Here is a 23,654-nt window from a genome sequence, read left to right as displayed (position 1 = left end):
TGTTTTTTTTCTCTCTCTCGCTCTCTCTCTCTCGCTCTCTGTTTTTTCTCTCTCTCTCTCTCTCTCTCTCTCTCTGTTTTTTTTCTCTCTCTGTTCTTTCTTTTCCTCAGTACCAGTCAGTGTGCCCACAGTACCAGTAGAATAAGAGGGGTAAGAAACTAGGTGGCACTGGTCATTTTGAGCTTCTCATACTTTTTACTGGTGTATAATCATATGCCCTGCGCACCCCCATAAAGTGGGCCAGCCCCAGACAAGAGAGTACAAAAAAATCACTATTACTATCAGTCCAAGTGGACAATTATATACGTAAAGTTAATGATGTCACTGTGCCAAGCATTGCTGAGGATCAGAATACACGGAGGAGACCAGAGCAGCGGGGTTTGAGGAGAAGAATTATATGGTGCCCATTATGCTGTATGAAGTAATATATGGTGCCCATTATGCTGTATGAAGTAATATATGGTGCCCATTATACTGTATGAAGTAATATATGGGGCCCAATATGCTGTATGAAGTAATATATGGGGCCCAATATACTGTATGGAGCATTATTTGGGGCCCATTATCCTGTATTAAGTAATATATGGGGCCCATTATACTGTATGGAGCATTATATGGGGCCCATTATACTGTACAAAGTAATATATGGGGCCCATTATGCTGTATGGAGCATTATATGGGGCCAATTATACTGTGCGAAGTAATATATGGGGCACATAACACTGTATGGAGCATTATGTGGGGATAGGGGATGACTTTCTGTTTGTTGTGGATCTGACCGCTAGGACCCCCATGATCCTGGGAAACATAGCTTTGAAGAGCACCATGTAAATGGAGCTATGGTCAGTCATACGCACTGTGGTGCCATTCACATGTGGCTCTTCAAATAACTCCTTAAAGAGAGTGATGAGGGGACAACAAAGTATAGCAAAAATTCACTGATCAGGGTGAGGAGTATTATAGTTTGTGGGCTGGTGGGATTTGTGTGGAAGGGCTGCTTTTTTTGTCCCCAGTCTGGCCCTGTGCCTGGCATACCATTGCCATTAATGACACTTGTTCTGGATACTTCTGTGTTGTTCTTCTATGTGCGTGTGATGCCGCTGATGTCCTTGTGTTTGGACACCTTTTTTTTTCTATTTATCTAAATCAAAATGTCCACTACTGTACTCAGTTTTACAGGATAGATATGAGAATTTACTGTGTGTGTGTGTTGGGGGGTAGTCATTTTACTGTTCGCCTCAGGCAGCAGAGAGGCTAGGTTCACCCCTGGAGACTCCATACCTATGGGACTCAATACAGGTATGAGGACCTATTTATAAAAGTTAATATTTCGGCATTACTGGGGGTCTGAAACGGAAGAGCCACCTTCACAGAATGCAGCCTTAGTGCTGCTGACAGTGGCTCTTTTAGTTAAAAACGCCTAGGGGAGGTGACAGGTTCCCTTTAAGCCTCTGTGTCAGCAGTGGGGTTTCGTGTCATAGCGTTTAATTTCACTCAAATATCGACGGATATTTTGCTTTGACTGCATTGCAGCCTGGACCTGCAGGACAGCTTGATTGTGGCTGTTTATCCACCATAAGCTATCCTGCATTGCAACATTTCATCAAGTTTCCTCTGCCGTTCACATCCAGTGAGATTAGCTACAGTGGCAAGGATTGCAGACTTTCTGAATATGTTGCGCTGTGTGTACAAAGGTACATCAAGATCTCTGGAGATGGCCATGAAACCTTGAGATTGTTGATATTTTTCCACAATTTTGGTTCTCAAGTCCTCAAACAGTTCTCTTTCTGCTCTCCATGCTTAGTGTGGCACACACACACACACACACACACTGCAAACGTCAACCCTTCTCCCCTTTTCATCTGGTTTCAGGTGTGATTTTCATATTGCCCACATCTGTTACTTGCCACAGGTGAGTTTGAACAAGCATCACATGCTTGAAACAAAGATGTTAACCCACAATTTTGGGAAGATGCTAACAATGTTGTCCAAACCATTTTTGGGATTTTGTATGAAATAATATCCAATTAGGCTTTTTTCCTTTTTTAGTTGTTCCAATACACACACACAACACAAATGAACATTTGTATAACAAAACAAGTGTAATTGTAATAATTTTCTGGGAGAAATACTACATTTTCTAGAACAGGGGTCCTCAACCAACGGTCCGCAGACCAGGACTGTTTTTTTTTTTTTTTTTTGCCGGTCCGCGCCACAGACCAGCACTAAGCACTGACTGTGTGATCTGCGGCGGCTGCTTGTCCCTTTAATTTTCCGTGTGCCGGGGTGCGAGTTTGCACTTGTAAGGTCCTCTATGTAGTGGGAGTGTCAGGGGGTGGCAGTCTCTGGGAGCTGCAGCCGCTCATTGGCTGTGCAGCTCCGTGCTTTCATTGGCTTCCAGGCTGCAACTGGCTGGACGCTGATTGGTGCATCAGGGCAGCGTGGGGCAGGCTTAGAAGGTGGAAGGCACGCATTCAAGAGCGCACTCAGTCAGTACGGACTCGTGCGCCTGTGATAGCTGCTGTATGCTTTATATATATATGCACGCATTTCCGACCTGAGCTACTTGAGCTATATACTGTAACCAGAGCTGTGTAGGTGATCATCCCTGACCTAAGCTACCGTATATACTGTAACCAGAGCTGTGCAGGTGAGCATCCTCGTCCTGAGCTATATACTGTGAACAGAGCGATATACTGTAACAAGAGATGTATATTGTGTAGGTGAACATCCCTGAGCTATGCAATAAACTGTAACCATGGCTGTATAGGTGAGCATCCCCGTCCTGAGCTATATACTGTGAACAGAGCTATATACTGTAACCAGAGATGTATATTGTGTAGGTGAGTATCCCTGAGCAAAGCTATATACAGTACTGGGTATATGTGTGGGCCATCATACTGTATATGGAGGATTACAAGTGTGGGGCCATCATACTAAATATGGGGGATTACAGGTGTGGGGCCCATCGTACTATATATACCCCGCCTTCATATGACCAAAGTCCCGCCACTGTCCCACCCCCACCCTGCTCGGCCATGGAAAATTGGTCTTCCTTGATGCTGATCCCTGGTGCAAAAAAGGTTGGGGACCACTCAGGGGTGAACTTAGCCTCTCTGCTGCCTGAGGCGAACAGCAAAATGACGCCCCCCCCCCCCCACACACACACACAGTAAATTCTCATATCTATCCTGTAAAACTGAGTACAGTAGTGGAAATTTTGATTTAGCTAAATAGAAATAAAAAGGTGTCCAAACACAAGGATGTCAGTGGCATCGCACGCACATAGAAGAACAACACAGAAGTATCCAGACAAGGGTCATTAATGGCAATGTAGGCCTGGCACAGGGCCAGACTGGGACAAAAAAGCAGCCCTTCCACACAAATCCAACCAGCCCGCAAACTATAACACCCCTCACCCCGATCAGTGAATTTTTGCTATACTTTGTTGTCCCCTCATCACTCTCTTTAAGGAGTTATTTGAAGAGCCACATGTGAATGGCACCACAGTGCGTATGACTGACCACAGCTCCATTTACATGGTGCTCTTCAAAGCTATGTTTCCCAGGATCATGGGGGTCTCAGCGGTCAGATCCACAACAAACAAAGTCATCCCCTATCCCCACATAATGCTCCATACAGTATTATGTGCCCCATATATTACTTTGTACAGTATAATGGGCCCCATATAATGCTCCATACAGCATAATGGGCCCCATATATTACTTCGTACAGTATAATGGGCCCCATATAATGCTCTATACAGTATAATGGGCCCCATATATTACTTCGTACAGTATAATGGGCCCCACAGTGCTCCATACAGTATAATGGGCCCCATATATTAATTCGTACATTATAATGGGCCCCATTATAATGCTCCATACAGTATAATGCATACATTACTTCATACAGCATATTGGGCCCCATATATTACTTCATACAGTATAATGGGCACCATATATTACTTCGTACAGTATAATGGGCACTATATATTCATACAGCATCATGGGCACCATATATTACTGCCTACAGTATAATGGGCCCAATATATTACTTCATACAGTATAATGGGCACTATATATTACTGCATACAGTATAATGGGCACCATATATTACTACATACAGTATAATGGTCCCCATATATTACTTCATACAGCATAATGGGCACCATATATTACTTCATAGAGTATAATGGGCCCCATATAATTCTTCTCCTCAAACCCCGCTGCTCTGGTCTCCTCCGTGTATTCTGATCCTCTGCACTGCTTGGCACAGTGACATCATTAACTTTACGTATATAATTGTCCACTTGGACTGATAGTAATAGTGATTTGTTTGTACTCTCTTGTCTGGGGCTGGCCCACTTTATGGGGGTGCGCAGGGCATATGATTATACACCGGTAAAAAGTATGAGAAGCTCAATATGACCAGTGCCACCTAGTTTCTTACCCCTCTTATTCTACTGGTACTGTGGGCACACTGACTGGTACTGAGGAAAAGAAAGAGCAGAGAGAAAAAAAAACAGAGAGAAAGAAAGAACAAAGAGAGAAAGAAAGAGGGGAAAGAAAGACGAGAAAGAAAGGAAGGAAAATGAAGGAAAGAAACAGAGAGAGAGAGAAAGAACCAAGAGAGAGAAAGAAAGATTAGAGAGATAAAGAAACAGAGAGAGAAAGATTTTATAAAGATACTATAGCAGCCCGGCTCCGACTGTAGTGCCCACCTGAGCCTCCCGATGCAGGACATATCATGATCCGCTTACATGGCCGGCAACCCCGAGTCCAAGGCGATCCTGCTGTCCGCGCTGTTGGAGGAGGACACGGTGATGGATCTGAAACATTCCCTGAAGTGCCTCCATGGTTCCGTCACAATCTCCTCCCAAAATTACCTAATTTCCGTTCAGCTTCTAGCACATCACTTCCGGTAGAACGTCACGTGCAAATTTTAAAGTACTCAGCGGGGGTCCGCCGTGTACTCCTGTGTCCGCGGGAAAAGTAAACTCCTAGGTGGGACAGAATCTCTCTCAAAATCGGGACTGTCCCGCTGGGAGGTATGAATGCTCCTCACCATACACCTTGTACACGTATGGCTCTGCACACATCATAAACACACGGTTCTGCTTTTTATGCCTTGCACACACACAGCTCCGCTCTGTACACCTCGCACACACACTGCTCCACTCAGTACACACATGGCTCCACTCCGTAAACCTCGTACACATGCGGCTCTGCTCCGTACACCTTGTACACACGTGGCCACGCTCTGTAAACCTTGTACATAAATGGCTCCACTCCGTAAACCTTGTACACATGCGGCTTTGCTCCATACACCTTGTACACTCACAGTTCCGCTCCGTACACCTCGCACACACGCCGCTCCGTACAACTCACACATGTGCGACTCTGCTCCGTACACCTCGTACACGTGCGGCTATGCTCCTTACACCTCGCCCACATCTCTGCTCCGTACACGTGCGGCTCCGCTCTGTGCACCTCGTGCGGCTCCGCTCTGTGCACCTCGTACTCGTGCGGCTCCGCTCTGTGCACCTCGTACTCGTGCGGCTCCGCTCCGTGCACCTCGTACTCGTGCGGCTCCGCTCCGTGCACCTCGTACTCGTGCGGCTCCGCTCCGTGCACCTCGTACTCGTGCGGCTCCGCTCCGTGCACCTCGTACTCGTGCGGCTCCGCTCCGTGCACCTCGTACTCGTGCGGCTCCGCTCCGTGCACCTCGTACTCGTGCGGCTCCGCTCCGTGCACCTCGTACACACGCACGGCTCCGCTCCGTACATCTCGTACACACGCACGGCTCAGCTCCGTACACCTCGTACACACACGCACGGCTCCGCTCCATACACCTCGTATACACGCATCTTGGGTTGCAATGTAGTGCCCAGTATCAGAAGCTGGGTTTGCATCGTAGGTCATGGGTCTTCCAACAGAACATTGACCCCAAACAATTTGAAGAAGCACCCAGAAATGGATGGAAACAAAGTGATGAAGAGTTCTGAAGTTTCCAGCAATGAGTCTGGATCTAAAGCTCAATAAACACCCGTGGAAAGATCTTACAGAGAGTTTAGCTACCTGCATCATCCTCCAGCATGACCGGTTTAGCAGTGGGTTAGTAATGGTGTGGGGAGCTATTTCTTTGGAGGGCCATACAGCCCTCCATGTTCTATCCAGAGGTACCCTGACTGCCATTAGGTACCGGGATGAGATCCTCAGACCCATTGTGAGACCATCGGCACGTGCACTGGGCCCTGGGTTCCTTCTGGTGCATGACAATGCGAGGCCTCATGTGGCTGAAGTGTGTCAGTAGTTCCTGCATGATGAAGGCGTTGATGCTATGGATTGGCCTGCCCATTCCCAGACCTGTATCCAATCGCACACATCTGGGACATCAAGTCTCTTTCCATCCACCTACGCCATGTTGCACCAAAAACTGTCCAGGAGTTGACTGATGCTTTATTCCAGGTCTGCAAGAAGATCCCTCAGGAGAACATCCGACGCCTCATCAGGACCATGCCCAGGCATTGTAGGGAGGTCATATAGGCACATGGAGGCCACACATTACTGAGCATCATTTCCTTGTCTTGAGGCATTTCAATTGAAGTTGGATCAGCCTGTAATTTGATTTTCAACTTCGATTTTTGAGTATCATTCCAAATTCAGACCTCTATGGGATATTAATTTTGCTTTACATTGATCATTTTTATCTTTTATTGTTCACAATGTACTCCACTATGTAATGAATAAAAATTTGCAATGGAATGTTTAATTCGATGACATCTAGGATGTGGTACCTTAATGCCCCCTTTATTTTTTTGAGTAGTGTGTGTGTATAGTATAATGTGTGTGTGTGTGTGTGTGTATATATATATATATATATATATATATATATATATATATATATATATATATATATATATATATATATATATATATACTTGGTCCTGACATGATCCACACCTACTAGCTAAAGAAATTAACAGCTGTACATAAAAGCATGGCAAAGCTGACGAACCAACTGCTAGAAGCAGGCCGCCACCCAGATTGGCTAACAGAAGGTAGAACAGTGCCGATCATGAAGGTTTCTCACAAAGGAACAGTTCCATCCAAATACCGCCCAATAACCTGCCTTACAACAACATGGAAACTCCTGTCAGGCATCATAGCCACCAAGCTAGACAACCATATAAACCAGGACAGGACTACTTCACCGTATCAATGGAAGAATGGATGGAGCCATGTACCGTAAAATCCTGAGTGACAACCTCCTTCCCTCCGCCAGGAAATTAATAATGGGTTGTGGCTGGGTCTTCCAGCAAGACAATGACCCAAAACATACAGCCAAGGCAACAAAAGGAGTGGCTCAAAAGAAGCACATTAAGGTCTTGGAGTGGCCTAGCCAGTCTCCAGACTTTAATCCCATAGAAAACTTATGGCGGGAGATGAAGCTCCGAGTTGCCAAGTGACAGCCTCAAAATCTTAGTGATTTAGAGATGATCTGCAGAGGAGTGGACCAAAATTCCTCCTGACGTGCACAAATCTCATCATCAACTACAAAAACGTCTGACTGCTGTGCTTGCCAACAAGGGTTTTGCCACCAAGTATTAAGTCTTGTTTGCCAGAAGGATCAAATACTTATTTCTCACAGCAAAATGCAAATAAATTTATATAATTTATACAATGTGATTTTTCTGGATTTTATTTTTGATATTCTATCTCTCAATGTTAAAATTAACCTACCCTTAAAATTATAGACTGTTCATTTCTTTGTCAGTGGGCAAACCTACAAAATCAGCAACGGATCGAATAATTATTTCCTTCACTGTGTGTGTGTGTGTGTGTGTCTATGAAGAAAATGTGCCAGTGCTAGAACACTTAACAAAAGTTAAGAGTTAATGAACCTTATTTCATACAAAAAATTTTTGGGAAAACATCTCCTAAAATCCAAAATTACAGACACACAGACAAATTGGTGGATGAGTGACTGTAGGGACCGCAATAAAGTAAAAGCATCCTCAATTACAGAGTGAGATCTTGAATAAGTAATGTATATAGTATACAAATGATCACTTGATATCTTTGACCACACGCAAATGGACATAGAGAAGCTTATAAATAATATAGCCTACAGACACACATGATAAGCAATAACAAAATATAAAAATCAGTAATACTCCTCTGCCAAACCCGCTGACACGCGTATCACAAATGCTTTGTTAGGGATGATAAGGGGGCAAACAGCCCAGCCATTTAAAGTGCAAGTAGCCAATGAGCGACAATAAAATCAAAATCAGATTAAAACATAAGGCATATCTGATAGCAAAAATCAGAGGTACCTCGCATGGTATGCACGCTGATGCATGCGCATCAGGAGCGCTAATTGCATGGTAATTAGTTACCTTTACATGTAGTGGATGTAATGCTGTGTGTGTGCAATACACCAAACTCCACAGGTTTCTTGCCTGAGCAGCTCTACGACCCAGGTATCGGCAGCATTTTCCAACTCTATATTTGCATTGTTCGATTGCTAGTTGCATAGCTATCTTTATATATACTTGTTTTGGAAAACCTGTTGCAGATTGGCACTTTCAACAGAATCGTTCATCACTCAAAGATTTTGAGGCAATGAACTATTTTAGTTGGGACATACAGTAACCATTATTTGCATCATCTCAATGTAGAAGGTTACAGGAGAAATCTAATTAAACCAAAATATAGAGAGATCATGCAGTACATTATAGACACTCATTCACATAGCGCTATTTGTTGTCCCTCCACCATACCTGCAGCTGTTGCTGTTAGCACCTTAAAGAAAAAATTAAGTCATGTATATTTGTTTTCTTTATTTTAGGAACTGACTTGGGCAAGCGGAGACTCAGCACTAAACATGTACCATCCAATCCCAACATGGAGAGTTTCTTGGACACCTCTGTGGATAAAGCTAAGAAGCAGTATCGTGGCGCCCAAGCTCCTATAGCCTGTATTGAGGCTGTAAGAGCCTCTGTCCAGAAACCATACCAACATGGTATAAAGAAAGAGAAACAACTGTTCTTGTCTCTCTGGGCTACTGGTCAACCTCAAGCACAGCAATATGCCTTCTTCTCAGAGAGAAACGTTGGGAAGTGGACTCATCCCTCAGGTGGTAGATGGGACACCGTTGCCCCAATGCCTGTTCGCACTGCTGCTGTTATAGGTATGTTAGAGTCACTCAGTGTTTTACATCTATTTTGTGCTCTTATTGACCTTGACTAATCCAGTAGATTTCACAACTAGTAGTCAATGTATTAAATGTTAAATTAACCCTTACTGCAATACTTCATAGAAGATAGTAGGAATTTATTGTGTATGGCAGTCCTTATAACCTGGGCATACTGCATTTACAATAGGGCCTCTATAAAAAGTATGTGCAATAGTATGACTACAGTGGCGTAGAAATGGTCAGCTAAATTGAAAATATTTTCCTTTTACATGAATATAATTATAACCATTTTAGACTGAAACTACATAAGCATCTGTGTTACAGGTTGATTCCTCATTTGGCCTAAATACAGTCTGGTGCTAAGTAGAGTTGAGCGACTTTGGTCGGATCGGGTTTTGTGAAACCCGAATGAAACAAGATTTGAGTCGGATGAAACTGGTCCGACTAGGGCAAAAAAAAGTCGGAGTTTTGTCCGAAACCCGACCCCAATGCAAGTCAATGGGGAATAAAAGTCAGCATTGAGTGGATGAATGTCATCCGCTCAATGCCGACTTCTATTTCCCATTGACTTGCATTGGGGTCGGGTTTCGGACGAAACTCCGACTTTTTTTTTTTGCCCTAGTCGGACCAGTTTCATCCGACTCAAATTCTGTTTCATTCGGGTTTCACGAAACCCGATCCGACCAAAGTCGCTCAACTCTAGTGCTAAGGTTTTAAAGGGAACCTGTCCTGTCCCGAAAACCTCTTAAACTTCAGACATGGGGTTTATCAACAGGTGAAGCCATGCGGCCGCTGAATTGAAAGTCTGGCAGCCTCAGGCTTTCAGTCATAGAGGCGCGGCTGGCGTGGGTTCTGTTATCGCTCAGTGAATAGTGAGCGGCAGCTGTAACCACGCTTTGGCACTGTCAGACAGTTGGCAGTGTACTGATGCATTGCTGAGCTGGCTGTCAGTCAGTGCCAGGACAATGTCCCAGCCATCGCTCACTATTCACTGAGCGATAACGGAACCCACGCCAACCGTGCCTCTATGACTGAAAGCTGGAGGCTGGTGGGAAGAATAAGGTTAATTTCTGTCCGGCAACAAGACTCTCAGTGCTGCAGGCGCACGGCTTCAGAACGCTATTGACCTGCAGATTGACCCCATATCTGCTTGTTAATAGTGTTTTTTGATACAGCAGGTTTCCTTTAAGCAGGGGTGGATATAATTATGAAAAGTACCAATTTTTTAAAAACTAGAAGTGTCAATTTGTTTTACCAATTGACAAAATGTGACATGAATGAACTAAAGAAAAATCAAATAGTGGTGTGACTGCTGTTTGTCTTCAGAGCAGCTTCAATTCTTGTAGGTCCACTTGCTTGCACAGTTTTTGAAGGAACCCTACAGGAAGGTTGTTCCAAATGTCTTAGAAAACTAACCACAAATCTTCTGTGGATATCGCTTGTGCAAATCCTTCTCTTTATGTAACCCAGTTGAGATCAGGGCTATGTGGGGTTCATGTCATCACTCCCAGGACTCTTTGTTGTTCTTTACATTGAAGATAACTCTTAATAATTGGCTTCAAATTTATTCTGCAACAGACCCGAAACATATACAGTTGTGGCCAAAAGTATTGACACCCCTGCAATTCTGTCAGATAATACTCAGTTTCTTCCTGAAAATGATTGCAAACACAAATTCTTTGGTATTATTATCTTCATTTAATTTGTCTTAAATGAAAAAACACAAAAAGAATTGTCCTAAAGCCAAATTGGATATAATTCCACACCAAACATAAAAAAGAGGGTGGACAAAAGTATTGGCACTGTTCGAAAAATCATGGACGCCTCCTACCAAGCTTAGGGGAGTTACACAATATTGTCAGCAATTCTTCAGCTCCTGATTGGCTCCACGGAGCGCTCAGAGACTGATGGATTATGGGATTTCCGATTTCCAATGTGGAAAAAATATCGGAATCGGAAATCAGAATTCCGATATCGCAAATATCGGGCCGATATTTCAATATCGGAAAGCTCATCCCTACTCATAGCTTTGAGTTCTCACGTAGTGGCCGTGGGGTGACAAAGTGCCGCATGGCAAAACCACATGTTTACCATGAACTGCTGTGGATTTACATCAAAGGAGAATCACATGACAATCGTATTATTCATTTTACTTTTCACATTCACAAGAAAACTTGTGCGGTTTTGCCATGTAGTTCTCGACTGAGCCGTACAACACTTTATCCTTTCTGCTGCTTGTTAAGTCAGAATAAGGCCTGGGCTACACAGATGTTTTCCAGAATTAATGATTCATTTTGATTTATAAAATTGACTATTTTGCCACTTTTGTTATGCAGGAGCTGTGCCTGCATAAGATTTCAGCTGTGTATTACAAATGGGACTCTGCTACAATGGCCAAGATCAATTGCGGACATTGAACCCCTAGATGCCATAGTTAAAGCAAACCCGCCATCCAGATTTTGCTAAGTATACTACAGGCATTGTCAGGTTGGCACTATTAAACTGATTAAAATGATACCTGGATGATGAAATCCACCTTCTGGTTGTTGCTTAATCTGTATTTGTAGTTTTCAGTTAATGAGATTCTGGTGCTTCAAGGAGGCCTGTGGGCAGGGTTTTTTGGTGCTCTATTCTCATATTCACTCTTATGGGCTTAAATGATAGGTCAGTGAACCTTCAGTGGCCTGCCTCCTATTTTAAATACTACGCTTGTACAGATCATATTGTGGTCTTTAAAAAAAATGTAACTACAGCAAATGGTGCCGGCTTCGCATGCGCAGTAGCATCTGTCTCATTTTATCACCCGCCCCTTCTTTGCGGAGTGTTTGAGAGTGCCGATATTTGTTAACCTGAAGTCTAGCAGTGGCTCTTGGGGATATCTAGTACGGAAACCTACTGGGCCCAGCCAACAGCAGGGTCTAATAGAATGCATGTCAATGACAGGTATGATATACTGCAAAATTTTTGTATAGCATTGTATTATATCTGCAATCGCACTAGTCTGATTATGTCTCATCGTGGGACAGAATTCAAAGTCTTTTATTGTTTGGTAAAGTGGAAAAAATGTAAACTTGGTATTGCCACATTCATAAAATCCCAAAGAATAAAGCTAACATTTTATTCATCCCATTGGTAAAGGCTGTAAAAATTTAGTGATAAATTAAGCCACAATGGCCGAGGATTTTTACCACCTTGTTAAAAAAACCAAAAAAGAAACCAAGTGATCAAAAAGTTAAATGAACTCCAAAATGAAACCAATAAAAACTACAGTTTATCTTACAAAAAATAAGCTCACCAATATTGACAGTGAAGTCTTATTTAAAAACATTAATAAAATACAAATATATTACATGTTTGGTATAGCCATGTCTGTAGCAACATGAACTATAAGGATCATCTTTATTCTCATTTGCACAAGGAAAGACTAGAAGCAATGGGATGAAACTGAATAGGAGAAAACACAGATTAGATATTAGAAAAAACTCTTTGCCAGTTAGGGTGATCAATGAGTGGAACAGGCGGCCACGAGAGGTGGTGAGTTCTCCTTCAGTAGAAGTCTTCAAACAGAGGCTGGACAGACATCTCTCTGGGATGATTTAGTGAATCCTGCTTTGAGCAGGGGGTGGGACCAGATGGCCCAGGAGGTCCTTTCCAACTCTACAATTCTATGAGTCTATAAAACAAGCATCCTTTTTTATTCCTACCATTTAAAAAAAAATAAAAAATACAGTAGCTAAAAAATTACACCTAAATTGCTGTTGCTTTGCTTCCTGAAAAATGAAGAAAAAAAAAAAAAAACATGAAAAAGTACCTCAAAAGGGTAATAATAAAATCTACGGTGCATCTCCATCTGCAAAAAAACAAGCCCGCTTTCACTGCGACAGATAGCAAAATAACAATGTTCTGACTTTTAGCAGGTGTAGAAAAGAATGCTGCAAAGAATGATTTTTTTTTTTTTTATGACCAGGTCATATTTTACAATTGTGACCAAGAGTCACTTTATGTGATAACTCTGGAACTCTTCAATGTATCCCACTGACTCTTAGATAGTTTTTTTTTTTTCCATGATATATTGTACTTTATGTTAGTAGTAAGTTTAGGTTGAAATCTTTTGCATTTATTTGTGAAAATATCAGAATTTTGGCGAACATTTAGCAATTTTCAAACTTTCAATTTTTATGCCCCTTAAACCAGAGAGTTACCAATTTTTCGGACTATAAGATGCACTTTTTTGCTGCAAAAATTTGGAGGAAAATGGGGTGTGCATCTTATAGTCCAGACGTACTGTACCTGCTGTGGTTGGTGAGGTGGGAAACTGTAGCGGCAGAGCAGCGAGTCATAGGAGGTAGAAGCAGGCTGCTGAGGCTAACACTGTACTCGCTGCTAAAGAGAAATGAATGTTCCCTGCTCCACACACCTCCATGCACTGAAGTCAGCACCGAGAGGTGAGAGGGACTATGGGCATGAGGAGCACTTAATATTCATTGATCTTTAATAACAGGCATAGAAGCCGCAACCGCTGGCTTCCTGCAGCGGCTTGGCAATCACATGTGACCGCTATTAACCCCTTTCTGACATTAGATGTTAATAATCTGACCATGTACCCTGGGTTTATTTGACCAGGTATGGATTATTACATTTGCGCTATCGCCCGCGCACACGGGTGGTGATCGCCACCGGGTGTCAGCTGATTCTGACAGCTGACGCCCTGCACTAAGTGCCAGGAGCGGTCACAGACTGCTCACGGCACTTTAGCTCCCGAAATGCTGCAATAGAACAAGATCACAGCATTCCGGGTGCCGGCAGAGTGCTGACAGCCCCTCTGCCTTTGGATCAGAAACCAGGTGGATTGACGCGGGTCCCGTTCGTTGCCTTGGTGACCGGATGTCATCATTAGGACATCCGGGTCACCAGACCTAGGAAACATGCTGATCATGTGCAGTGCGTGATGAACAAGTCTCTGTCAGTGCAGAGCTGACAGTTTCTACAGCATGGGGATGCTGCTGCATCTCCATGCTGTGGAAGCGATCAGCCTGCAAAAAATGATTGTCCCATAGTGGGATAAAGTAAAAAAGAAAAGGAAAAAAAATGTTTAAATTGTAAAAATATTTAAAAAATCAAGATATTGTATCTGCAAATAAATATTTGAATGAAAAAATATGTAAACAATAAAAGTACACATACTAGTATTGCCGCGTCCGCAACGACACGACTGATAAAACTGTCCCACTAGTTAACCCCTTTAATGAACACCATTAAAAAAATAAAAAACAAGGCAAAAAACAGTGTTTTATCAACATACCGCCAAACAAAAAGTGGAATAAAACGCGATCAAAAGACGGATATAAATAATCACCGAATAATAATCACTGAAAACGTCATCTTGTCCTGCAAAAAACAAGCTGCCATACAGCGTCATTAGCGGAAAAATAAAGTTATAGCTCAGAATAAAGCAATGCAAACAAAAATAATTATTTTTTCTCTAAAATTATTTTTATTGTGTAAAAGCGCTAAAACATAAGAGAACAATATAAATGAGGTATCGCTGTAATTGTACTGACCCGAAAAATAAAATTGCCTTATCAATTTTACCACACACGCAACGGCATAAACCCCTCAAAAAAAAAAATCCTGAATAGCTGTGTTTTTTTTTTTTTTTTTTTTTTTTTTTTCATTCTACCTCACAAAAATCGGATTAGAAAGTGATCAAAAAATGTCATGTGCCCGAAAATGGTACCAATAAAAACTACAACTCCCGCAAAAACAAGCCCTCATATGACACTGTCGGACGAATTATTGGAAAAATTATAGCTCTCAAAATGTGATGATGCAAAAACTATTTATTGCAATAAAAAGCGTCTTTTAACGTGTGACAGCAGCCAAACATTAAAACCCGATATAAATCTGGTATCTCTGTAATCGCACTGACACGAAGAATAAAGTCACCTAATCACTTTTACCGCACGAGGAACGGTGTAAAAAAAATAAATAAAACCAATAATTCACCTACTGTTCATTTTTTCATTCTGCCTCCCATAGATCGCAGTAAGGCTCGGCGCACATTTATCCTGCGCTCTGCATTGAGCGATAACATCGGGGTTTCCGTGTAAATCTCTGAAATACGTGATTCAGACGGAACCTCTAGCAAAAGAGTAACTCTGCTGACTCAATATAGTGAATGGATCCATCAGAGGTTTCATCTGAATTGCGTCACTCAGATTTAGGTGGAAACCGCAAAATAAGTGCTCAGAGTAGAGTGCCAGATAAATGTGATCTCAAACATTATGTAAAATGTTCCCAATAAAAGCTTCAACTCACTCCACAAAAAAAGCAAGTCCTCACTCAGGTCTGTCATCTGTTAACGGAAATATAGGGGGATTCAACGTTACTGGTAGTACAAAAGCTCTGGAAAAGCAAAATGGCTCCTCACCTGCCAAAAGAAATTCAGCAAATTCTGTGCTCCCAAATCTAAATGCTCTCCTCCCTTCTGAGCCCCACAGTGTACCTAAACCACTTGTAGCGTCCACGTTTGGCATTTTTGAAGTGATGAGAGCCCGCCTAACGTAACGTAGTACATGCCTCCAGAAGCACGGGCTGGACATAACTTACTGGTAACTGCAACGTACTGGTCACTACAGCATACTGGTTATATAGCGGCAGTTTGGAATTTTCACTTGGCAACATTTATTGCTGCTTGTTTCTGGAAAATACCCATGGAATCAAAATCAGCACTACACCTGTAGATAAACTCTCAAAGGGGTATAATTACCAAAATGGGGTCACTTGAGGTGGGAATTCTGCTCTTCATATACAGAGTCCCTCATTGCTTGGAGTCCGCAAACTCTTCTAGGAAAATATGCACTCCATGAGGCAAATGGTGCTCCATTCCTCCCAAGTCTCTGTATGGCTAAGTAGTACTGTACAGCCACATATTGGGTATTACCACGTTCAGTAGAAACTGTGGGACAAATTTTGGTGCCATTTTTACCCACTTCTTTTTCTGAAATTGTAAAATCTTAAGCTAAAACTAAATTTTGATGGTAAAAATCTAGTTATTTTTCTTCACTGCTCAATGGTATAAAATTCTGTGACACACCCGTGGTGTCAATATGATCATTGCACCCCTAGATGAATTCATTGAGAGGTGTAGTTTATAAAATTGGGTCACTTATGTGGGTTTTTGTTGTTCTGGCACCTCATGAGCTCTCCCAGTGGGTCATGGAAACTGCAAACCATAACCTTAAAATCTGGCGCTCCTTGTCTTCTGAGTTATGCACTGTGCCTGAAAAATATTTTCCGATTACACGTAGGGTATTGGCGCCCTCAGGTAAAAATGGACCTCAGTTTGTTGTAAAAAAAAATTCCTATCAGCCCTTGAAAAAATTAAAAACTTGGGGTTAAAACAACATTTTTGTGAGAAAAATGTCATTTTATTATTTTCATGGCTCAACGTTATAAACTTCTGTGAAGCACCTGGGGGTTCAAGGTGTTCACCATGTATCCAAATAAATTCCTTGAGGGGTCTAGTTTCCAAAATGGGGTCACTTGTGGGGGGTTTCTATTGTTTAGGCACATCAGGGGCTCTCCAAATGGGGCAGGACATCCACTAATTATTCCAGGAAATGTTACATTCAAATATCAAATAGCGCTACTTCCTTTCCGAGCCCTGCCGTGCGCACGAACAGTAGTTTTCTCCCTCATATTGGGTATCGACGTGCTCAGGAGAAATTGCACAACAAATTGTGTGGTGCAATTTCTTCTGTTACCCTTATGAAAATACAATATTTTGTGCTGAAAAACATTTGTGAGGAAAATGTGATTTTATTATTTTCACGGCTCATCGTTATAAAATTCTGTGAAGCACCTGGGGGTTCAAGGTGTTCACCACGCATCTAAATACAATCATTGAGGGGTCTAATTTCCAAAATGGAGTAACTTGTTGTGGGTTTTCACTGTTTAGGCACATCAAGGGCTCTCCAAACGCGATATTGCATCTGCCAATTGTTCCAGCAAATTTTGCATTCAAAAAGTCAAATGTCGCTCCTTCCCTTCCGAGCTTTTCAGTGTGCCCAAACAGTGGTTTTCTCCCTCATATGGGGTATCTGTATGCTCAGGAGAAATTACACAACAAATTTTGGGGTCCACTTTTTCCTGTTACCCTTGTCAAATTAAAAAAAATAGATCTGAAGTCTTAATTTTTTATGAAAAAAGATAAATGTTAATTTTATTTTTTCAAAAAATTCCTGTAAAGCACTTGAAGGGTTGATAAACTTCTTGAATGTGTCCCAGGCGTGGGGAGCACAGAGTATTTTGGCAGCTGTCCTCCTTGTAAGCATCGCATGACGTCCCTGCCATGCGGTGCTTACAAACTGAAATCCGTTGCTGGCATCAGAACAGAATGCTGCGAGGGAGCAGAGGGAAGGTAAGTAGAATAGTTTATTTTTATGTTTTTTGCATGGGGGCCATGCATACCAGGATGGGGATCAGGGCAGTGTATACCAGGATAGGGATGAAGGGGTCATGAATACCAGGATAGGGATGAGGGGACCATGCATTCCAGGATGGAGATGGAGCCCATACATTCCAGGATGGTGATAAGGGGGCCATGTATACCGGAATGGGGTCCGTGCATACCAGGATAGGGAGGAAGGAGTCTTGTATACCAGGATGGGGATGAGGGGGCCGTGCATACCAGGATGAGGGTACCATGTGTACCACAATGGGGATGAGGGTGCCATGTGTACCAGAATGGGGATGAGGGGACCAGGTATACCTGGATGGGGATGAGGCGACCATGTATACTAGGATGTGGGACTATAGTACAGAATTGACCTCATTTCTTGCTTCAATTTTATTTTTAATTTCCTCCTTCAAAACCTAGGTGCATCTTATGGTCCGGTGCGTCTTATAGTCCGAAAAATACGGTATATCACAAAAAAATAGTTAAGAAATATTATTTGCCACAGATCTACTTTAAATCAGCATCATTTTTGAAACCTAATTTGCTTTTTTTTAGGAAGTTAGAAGGGTTAAAAGTTGATCAGCAATTTGTCGTTTTTCCAACAAAATTTACAGAACCATTTTTTTTTTTTTTTAGTGAACACATCACATGTAAACTGCTTTTCAGTGACCTATGTGACAGAAAATACCCCAAAAAAACTTCACTCCTCAAATTGTTCAAAACCACCTTCAGTAAGTTTAGTAACCCTTCAGGTGTTTCACAGAAATGAAAGCAATTTGGAAGGAAAAAATGAAAATTTTACATTTTCACACAAAATTGTTGCTTTAACCCCAAATTTTGCATTTTCACAAGGGTAACAGAAAAAATGGACCCAACATTTTTTTTTCATTTTAGGAATTTCTCCTGAGTACACTGCTAACCCATATGTAATGGAAAACTTCTGTTTGGGTGGACGACAGGACTATGAAGGGACAGACCGGGATAGATAGTGGTTTGCCGCATTTGCAGAGACCCTGATATATCTACACAGTGGAAACCAAACACAAGTGACCCTATTTTGGAAACTACACCCCTCAAGGAATTTTTATTGAGAAGTGAGGTGAGTAGTGTTGAGCGATACCATCCGATATCGTGAAGTATTGGATCGGACTGATACCCAAAAAGTATTGGGTATCGCCGATTCCGATACCGGAAACCCCATTCAAGTCAATGGGACAGAAATATCGGAATTAAGAAAAACCCTTTCTTGTGCATCCAGTTTGGGAGGGGGGAAGAGTGTGGGCGTTGCGTGGGCGGACACTGTGCGTGTCTGTGTGTGCGGACGGGGACTGTGCGGGCCTGCCAGGGGTCTGTACGGGCCTGCCGGGGGTCTGTGCGGGATGCCGGGGGTCTGTGCGGGCCTGCCGGGGGTTGTGTGTGTGTGTGTGTGTGTGTGTGTGTGTGTGTGTGCAGGCATCGTCCAATGGGACTACAAGTCCCATCGGGCTATGCCTGCTTCAATGACAGTGATTGACACATTAGCCAATGATGGGACAGTAGTAGTCCCATCATCCGGCTAATGTGTTGAATGTAAAAAAAAACAAAAAAACCATACATACTACATATATACTACTCTCATACAACATACATACATACTACATACATACTTCATATATACTACATTCATACATACATACTACATTCATACAACATACATACTACATATATACTACATTCATACAACATACATACAAACTACATGCTACATACATAATACATTCATACAACATACATACTACATACATCATACATCCAACATACATAAAACATGCTAAAGACATACATACTACATACAATACATTCATACAATACATACATATAGACATACAGTACATATAACATAGAGTACATACTCACCATCACTTGTCACTTTGATCCCCAAAGCCAGTGTCATCTTTAAAAAATATTAAAATAACAAACAACCGATATACTCCCTGATCCGCCGAAATCCACGAGTGTCCCACGACGATCTCCCGTGGAGAACAGCAGCAGCAGCTGATGCCACCGCTCTCTAGGAGCCCCAGGAATACAATGACGGGAGGTAGATATCCTTCCGCACTGTATTCCTCCGACACTGTAAAAAAAAATAGTCCCTAGTCTCACTTTTGGCATTGCTGTGTGAGAAAGTTCCCACGCAGCTTTTGCCATAAAGTGAGACCAGTGAACTATAGTAACCTCTCAGTGATGCACTGCAGGAGATCGTCGTGGGACACTCGTGGATTTCTGCGGATCAGGGAGTATATTGCTTGTTTGTTGTTTTAATATTTTTTACAGTGAGATGACACTGGCTTTGGGAATCAAAGCTACAAGTGATGGTGAGTATGTACTCTGTTATATGTACTGTATGTCTATATGTATGTATTGTATGAATGTAAATCCAACAATGTAGACCAGCTCACTCCTGTGAACCACCTAGGACCTCAGCTGACCTGGTTAACTCCGTTGTGCCCGGATCTGGATGTAGGAGTCCATCCATACAAATGTGAACAACGACAGAGCAAAGTCCAGCAATAACGTGAGCAATCCAGGATGCTGTTAAAAAATTATTTTCTCTTTCTTTTTATTGATAAATCCATTAAAATACATATATGGACCGTGAAGAAGGCAGGTTTTACCGCTGAAACGCTTAGTCCTATCTGCACTACTTTCCTGCGTTATTGCTGTTTTGAACTGCTTGGACCATTGTATTTTAATGGATTTATCAATAAAAAGAAAGAGAAAATAATTTTTTAACAGCATCCTGGATTGCTCACGTTATTGCTGGACTTTGCTCTGTCGTTGTTCACGAATGTATTGCATGTAGTATGTATGTTGTATGAATGTAGTATGTATGTTGTATGAATGTAGTATATATAGTATGTATGTTGTATGAATGTAGTATATATGTAGTATGTATGAATGTAGTATATATGTATGTATGTATGTTGTATGAATGGTGTATGTATGTATGTATGTAGTATGTATGTTTTTTTGTTTTTTTTACATTCAACACATTAGCCGGATGATGGGACTACTACTGTCCCATCATTGGCTAATGTGTCAATCACTGTCATTGTAGAAGGCATAGCCCGATGGGGCTTGTAGTCCCATCGGACGATGCAGGCCCGCGCAGACCCCCCGGCAGGCCCGCACAGACCGCGCATCATGATGCGCACAGACCCCGCATCATGATGACATCATTTCAGCAGCCAATCACAGCCACAACACTGGCTCATTGCATTATGGGAACTTCCGATTCCGGTGTCCGATATTGTAAAAATATCGGTACTCGGTATCGGAATTCCGATACAGCGAATATCCGCCGATACCCGATATTTGCAGTATCGGAATGCTCAACACTAGAGGTGAGTAATTTGAACCGACAGGTGCTTCACAGAATTTTATAACATCGAGCCATGAAAATAAAACAATATGTTGTTCTCTCAAAATTTTTGTCCCCCACATTTTTCATTTTCACAAAGGTAGCAAGAGAAAATGGACCATGCAATTTGTTGTACACTTTTGTTCTGAGTACACTGATACCCTTTATGGAATGGAATACTATTGTTTGGGTGCATGGAAGGACTCCGAATATTGGAGCACCATTTTAGCTGGAATAGATTGCAGATTAAATGTCACATTTGAAGAGCCCCTGACATGCCAAAATAGCAGTAACCCCCACAAGTGACCCCATTTTGGAAATTATACACCAAGATGAATTTCTCAAGAGGAGTAGTGTGCATTTTTAATCTTCAGGCAATTCGCAGAATTCTAATACACTGAGCTGAGTAAATGGAAATTTAACATGTTTTACACCAAAATTTTGCTTTGGCCCCAAGTTTTAATTTTTCAGAAGGGGTATTAGGAGAAAACGAATGTTAAAATTTGTTTCGCAATTTCTTCTGAGTACGTCAATACCTGATATGTGGTCGAAAACTAGTTTTGAGGCACAATGCAAAGCTCAGAAGGAAATGAGTGCCATATTGGAGTGCAGATTTTGCTGGAATGGTTTGGGGGTTCGAGAACATTTTTATTGGTACTGTTTTCAGGCATGTAACATTTTTTGATCAATTTCAATTCCAATTTTTGGGAGGCAGAATGAACAAAAACCAATAATTGTTGTGTTTTTTTTTTTTTTTATGCCATTCACCATGTGGTAAGTGATGAGATCACTTTATTCTTCAGGTCGGAATGATTACAGCGATACCACATTTACGGCATATAATTTTTTATGTTTTGTTGCTTTTACACAATGAAAACTATTTTTTAGAAAAAAGAATTGTTTTTTACATCACGAAAAGAGCTATAACTTTTTATTTTTCCACTAATGGAGCTGTATCGCGGCTTGTTTTTTGCAGGACAAGATGATGTCTTCAACTATACCATTTTTTATTTACGGATCACTTTTTGATTGTGTTTTATTCCACTTGGTTTGGCAGTATGAAGAAAAAGCATAGTTTTTGCCTTGTTTCTTTTTTATACTCTCTGAAGGGGTTAGGGTTAACTAGTGTGACAGTTTTATAGTTTGGGTTGTTATGGACGGAGCAATACCAAATATGTGTACGTAAATATATGATAAGTATTTATTGGTATAGTTTTATTTTTTTTTATTTTATATTTAGAATTTTTTTTAAAAACCATCATGACAACCTTTGCTTGCAATGGCAACAATGATTGGGCCCTCGTAATGGCATTGCAAGGGATCCAATCTGAAGGGAGAGGGAGCCCCCTCCCTCTCCCAGCCTCTTAAATGTTGCTATCAATTGCAACATTTAGGGGATTAAATGACCAAGGGCGGTGCGGTCACCGCTCCTAGCTATGACAGTCAGGTCTCGTCTGTTACGTACCCCGAACTCCTTTCGGCAATTGCGCAGGATCTTCATGACTTAGGTCGCAAACACCATCCCGACCATGACGTAAAGTTACGTCAAAGATCGTGAAGCGGAGTGACGGAGCCAATTTTGACCTTAATGACCAGGCGAAAATTTTAAATCTGACCACTGTCACTTTATGGAGGTAATAACTCTGGAACGCTTCAACGTATCCCATTTATTCTGATATTGCATTATCGTAACATATTGTACTTCATGATAGTGGTAAATTTTGATGAATGAAAATATCGAAAATTTGACAACTTATGAAAATTTTGCAATTTTCAAACTACCGTATATATGATTTAATGGCATAAAAATTTAGTTAACCCCTTAGCGACAGAGCCAGTTTGCAGCTTAATGACCAAGCCAATTTTTACAATTCTGACCACTGTCCCTTTATGAGGTTATAACTCTGGAACGCTTTAATGGATCCCGCTGATTCTAAGACTGTTTTTTCGTGACATATTGTACTTCATATTAGTGGTAAAATTTCTTCGATAAGTCTTGTGTTTATTTATGAAAAAAATGGAAATATGGCGAAAATTTTGCAATTTTGAAACTTTAAATTTTTATGCCCTCAAATCAGAGAGATGTGTCACACAAATTTCTTAATAAATAACATTTCCCACATGTCTACTTTAAATCACCACAATTTTGGAAGCAAAATTTTTTTTTGTTAGGAAGTTATAAGGGTTAAAAGTTGACCAGCGATTTTCTCATTTTTACAACAAAATTTACAAAGCCATTCTTTTTAGGGACCACATCATATTTAAAGTCATTTTGAGGGGTGTACATGACAGAAAATACCCAAAAGTGGCACCATTCTAAACACTAGACCCCTCAAGGTGCTCAAAACCACATTCAAGAAGTTTATTAACCCTTTAAGTGCTTCACAGGAACTAAAGCAATGTGGAAGGAAAAAATTAATATTTAACTTTTTTTTGCAAAAAATTTATTTCAGAACCAATTTTTTTTATTTTCACAAGTGTTAAAAGAGAAAGTCAACCACAAAATTTGTTGTACAATTTCTCCTGAATACGCCGATACCCTATATGTGGGGGTAAACCACTATTTCAGCACACGGCAGAGCTCGCAAG

General features: G+C 41.5%; 1 protein-coding gene across 1 annotated transcript in view; it reads left to right on the top strand.

The window, feature by feature from the left end:
* EHHADH (enoyl-CoA hydratase and 3-hydroxyacyl CoA dehydrogenase) overlaps window positions 1-23,654 on the top strand; it is a 106,497-nt gene that overhangs the window by 71,675 nt on the left and 11,168 nt on the right. The window contains exon 6 of the mRNA XM_073551546.1: window positions 8,857-9,198. Within this exon, the coding sequence (XP_073407647.1) occupies window positions 8,857-9,198 (342 nt within the window). The remainder of the gene's footprint in view (window positions 1-8,856; window positions 9,199-23,654) is intronic.

The sequence above is a fragment of the Dendrobates tinctorius genome, unplaced genomic scaffold (assembly GCF_039654945.1).
Source record: "Dendrobates tinctorius isolate UK_male_01 unplaced genomic scaffold, ASM3965494v1 ptg000177l, whole genome shotgun sequence".
Taxonomy (NCBI): Eukaryota; Metazoa; Chordata; class Amphibia; order Anura; family Dendrobatidae; genus Dendrobates; species Dendrobates tinctorius.
The sequence above is the reverse complement of the archived record's forward strand: the minus strand, read 5'-3'. Positions and strand labels throughout refer to the sequence as shown.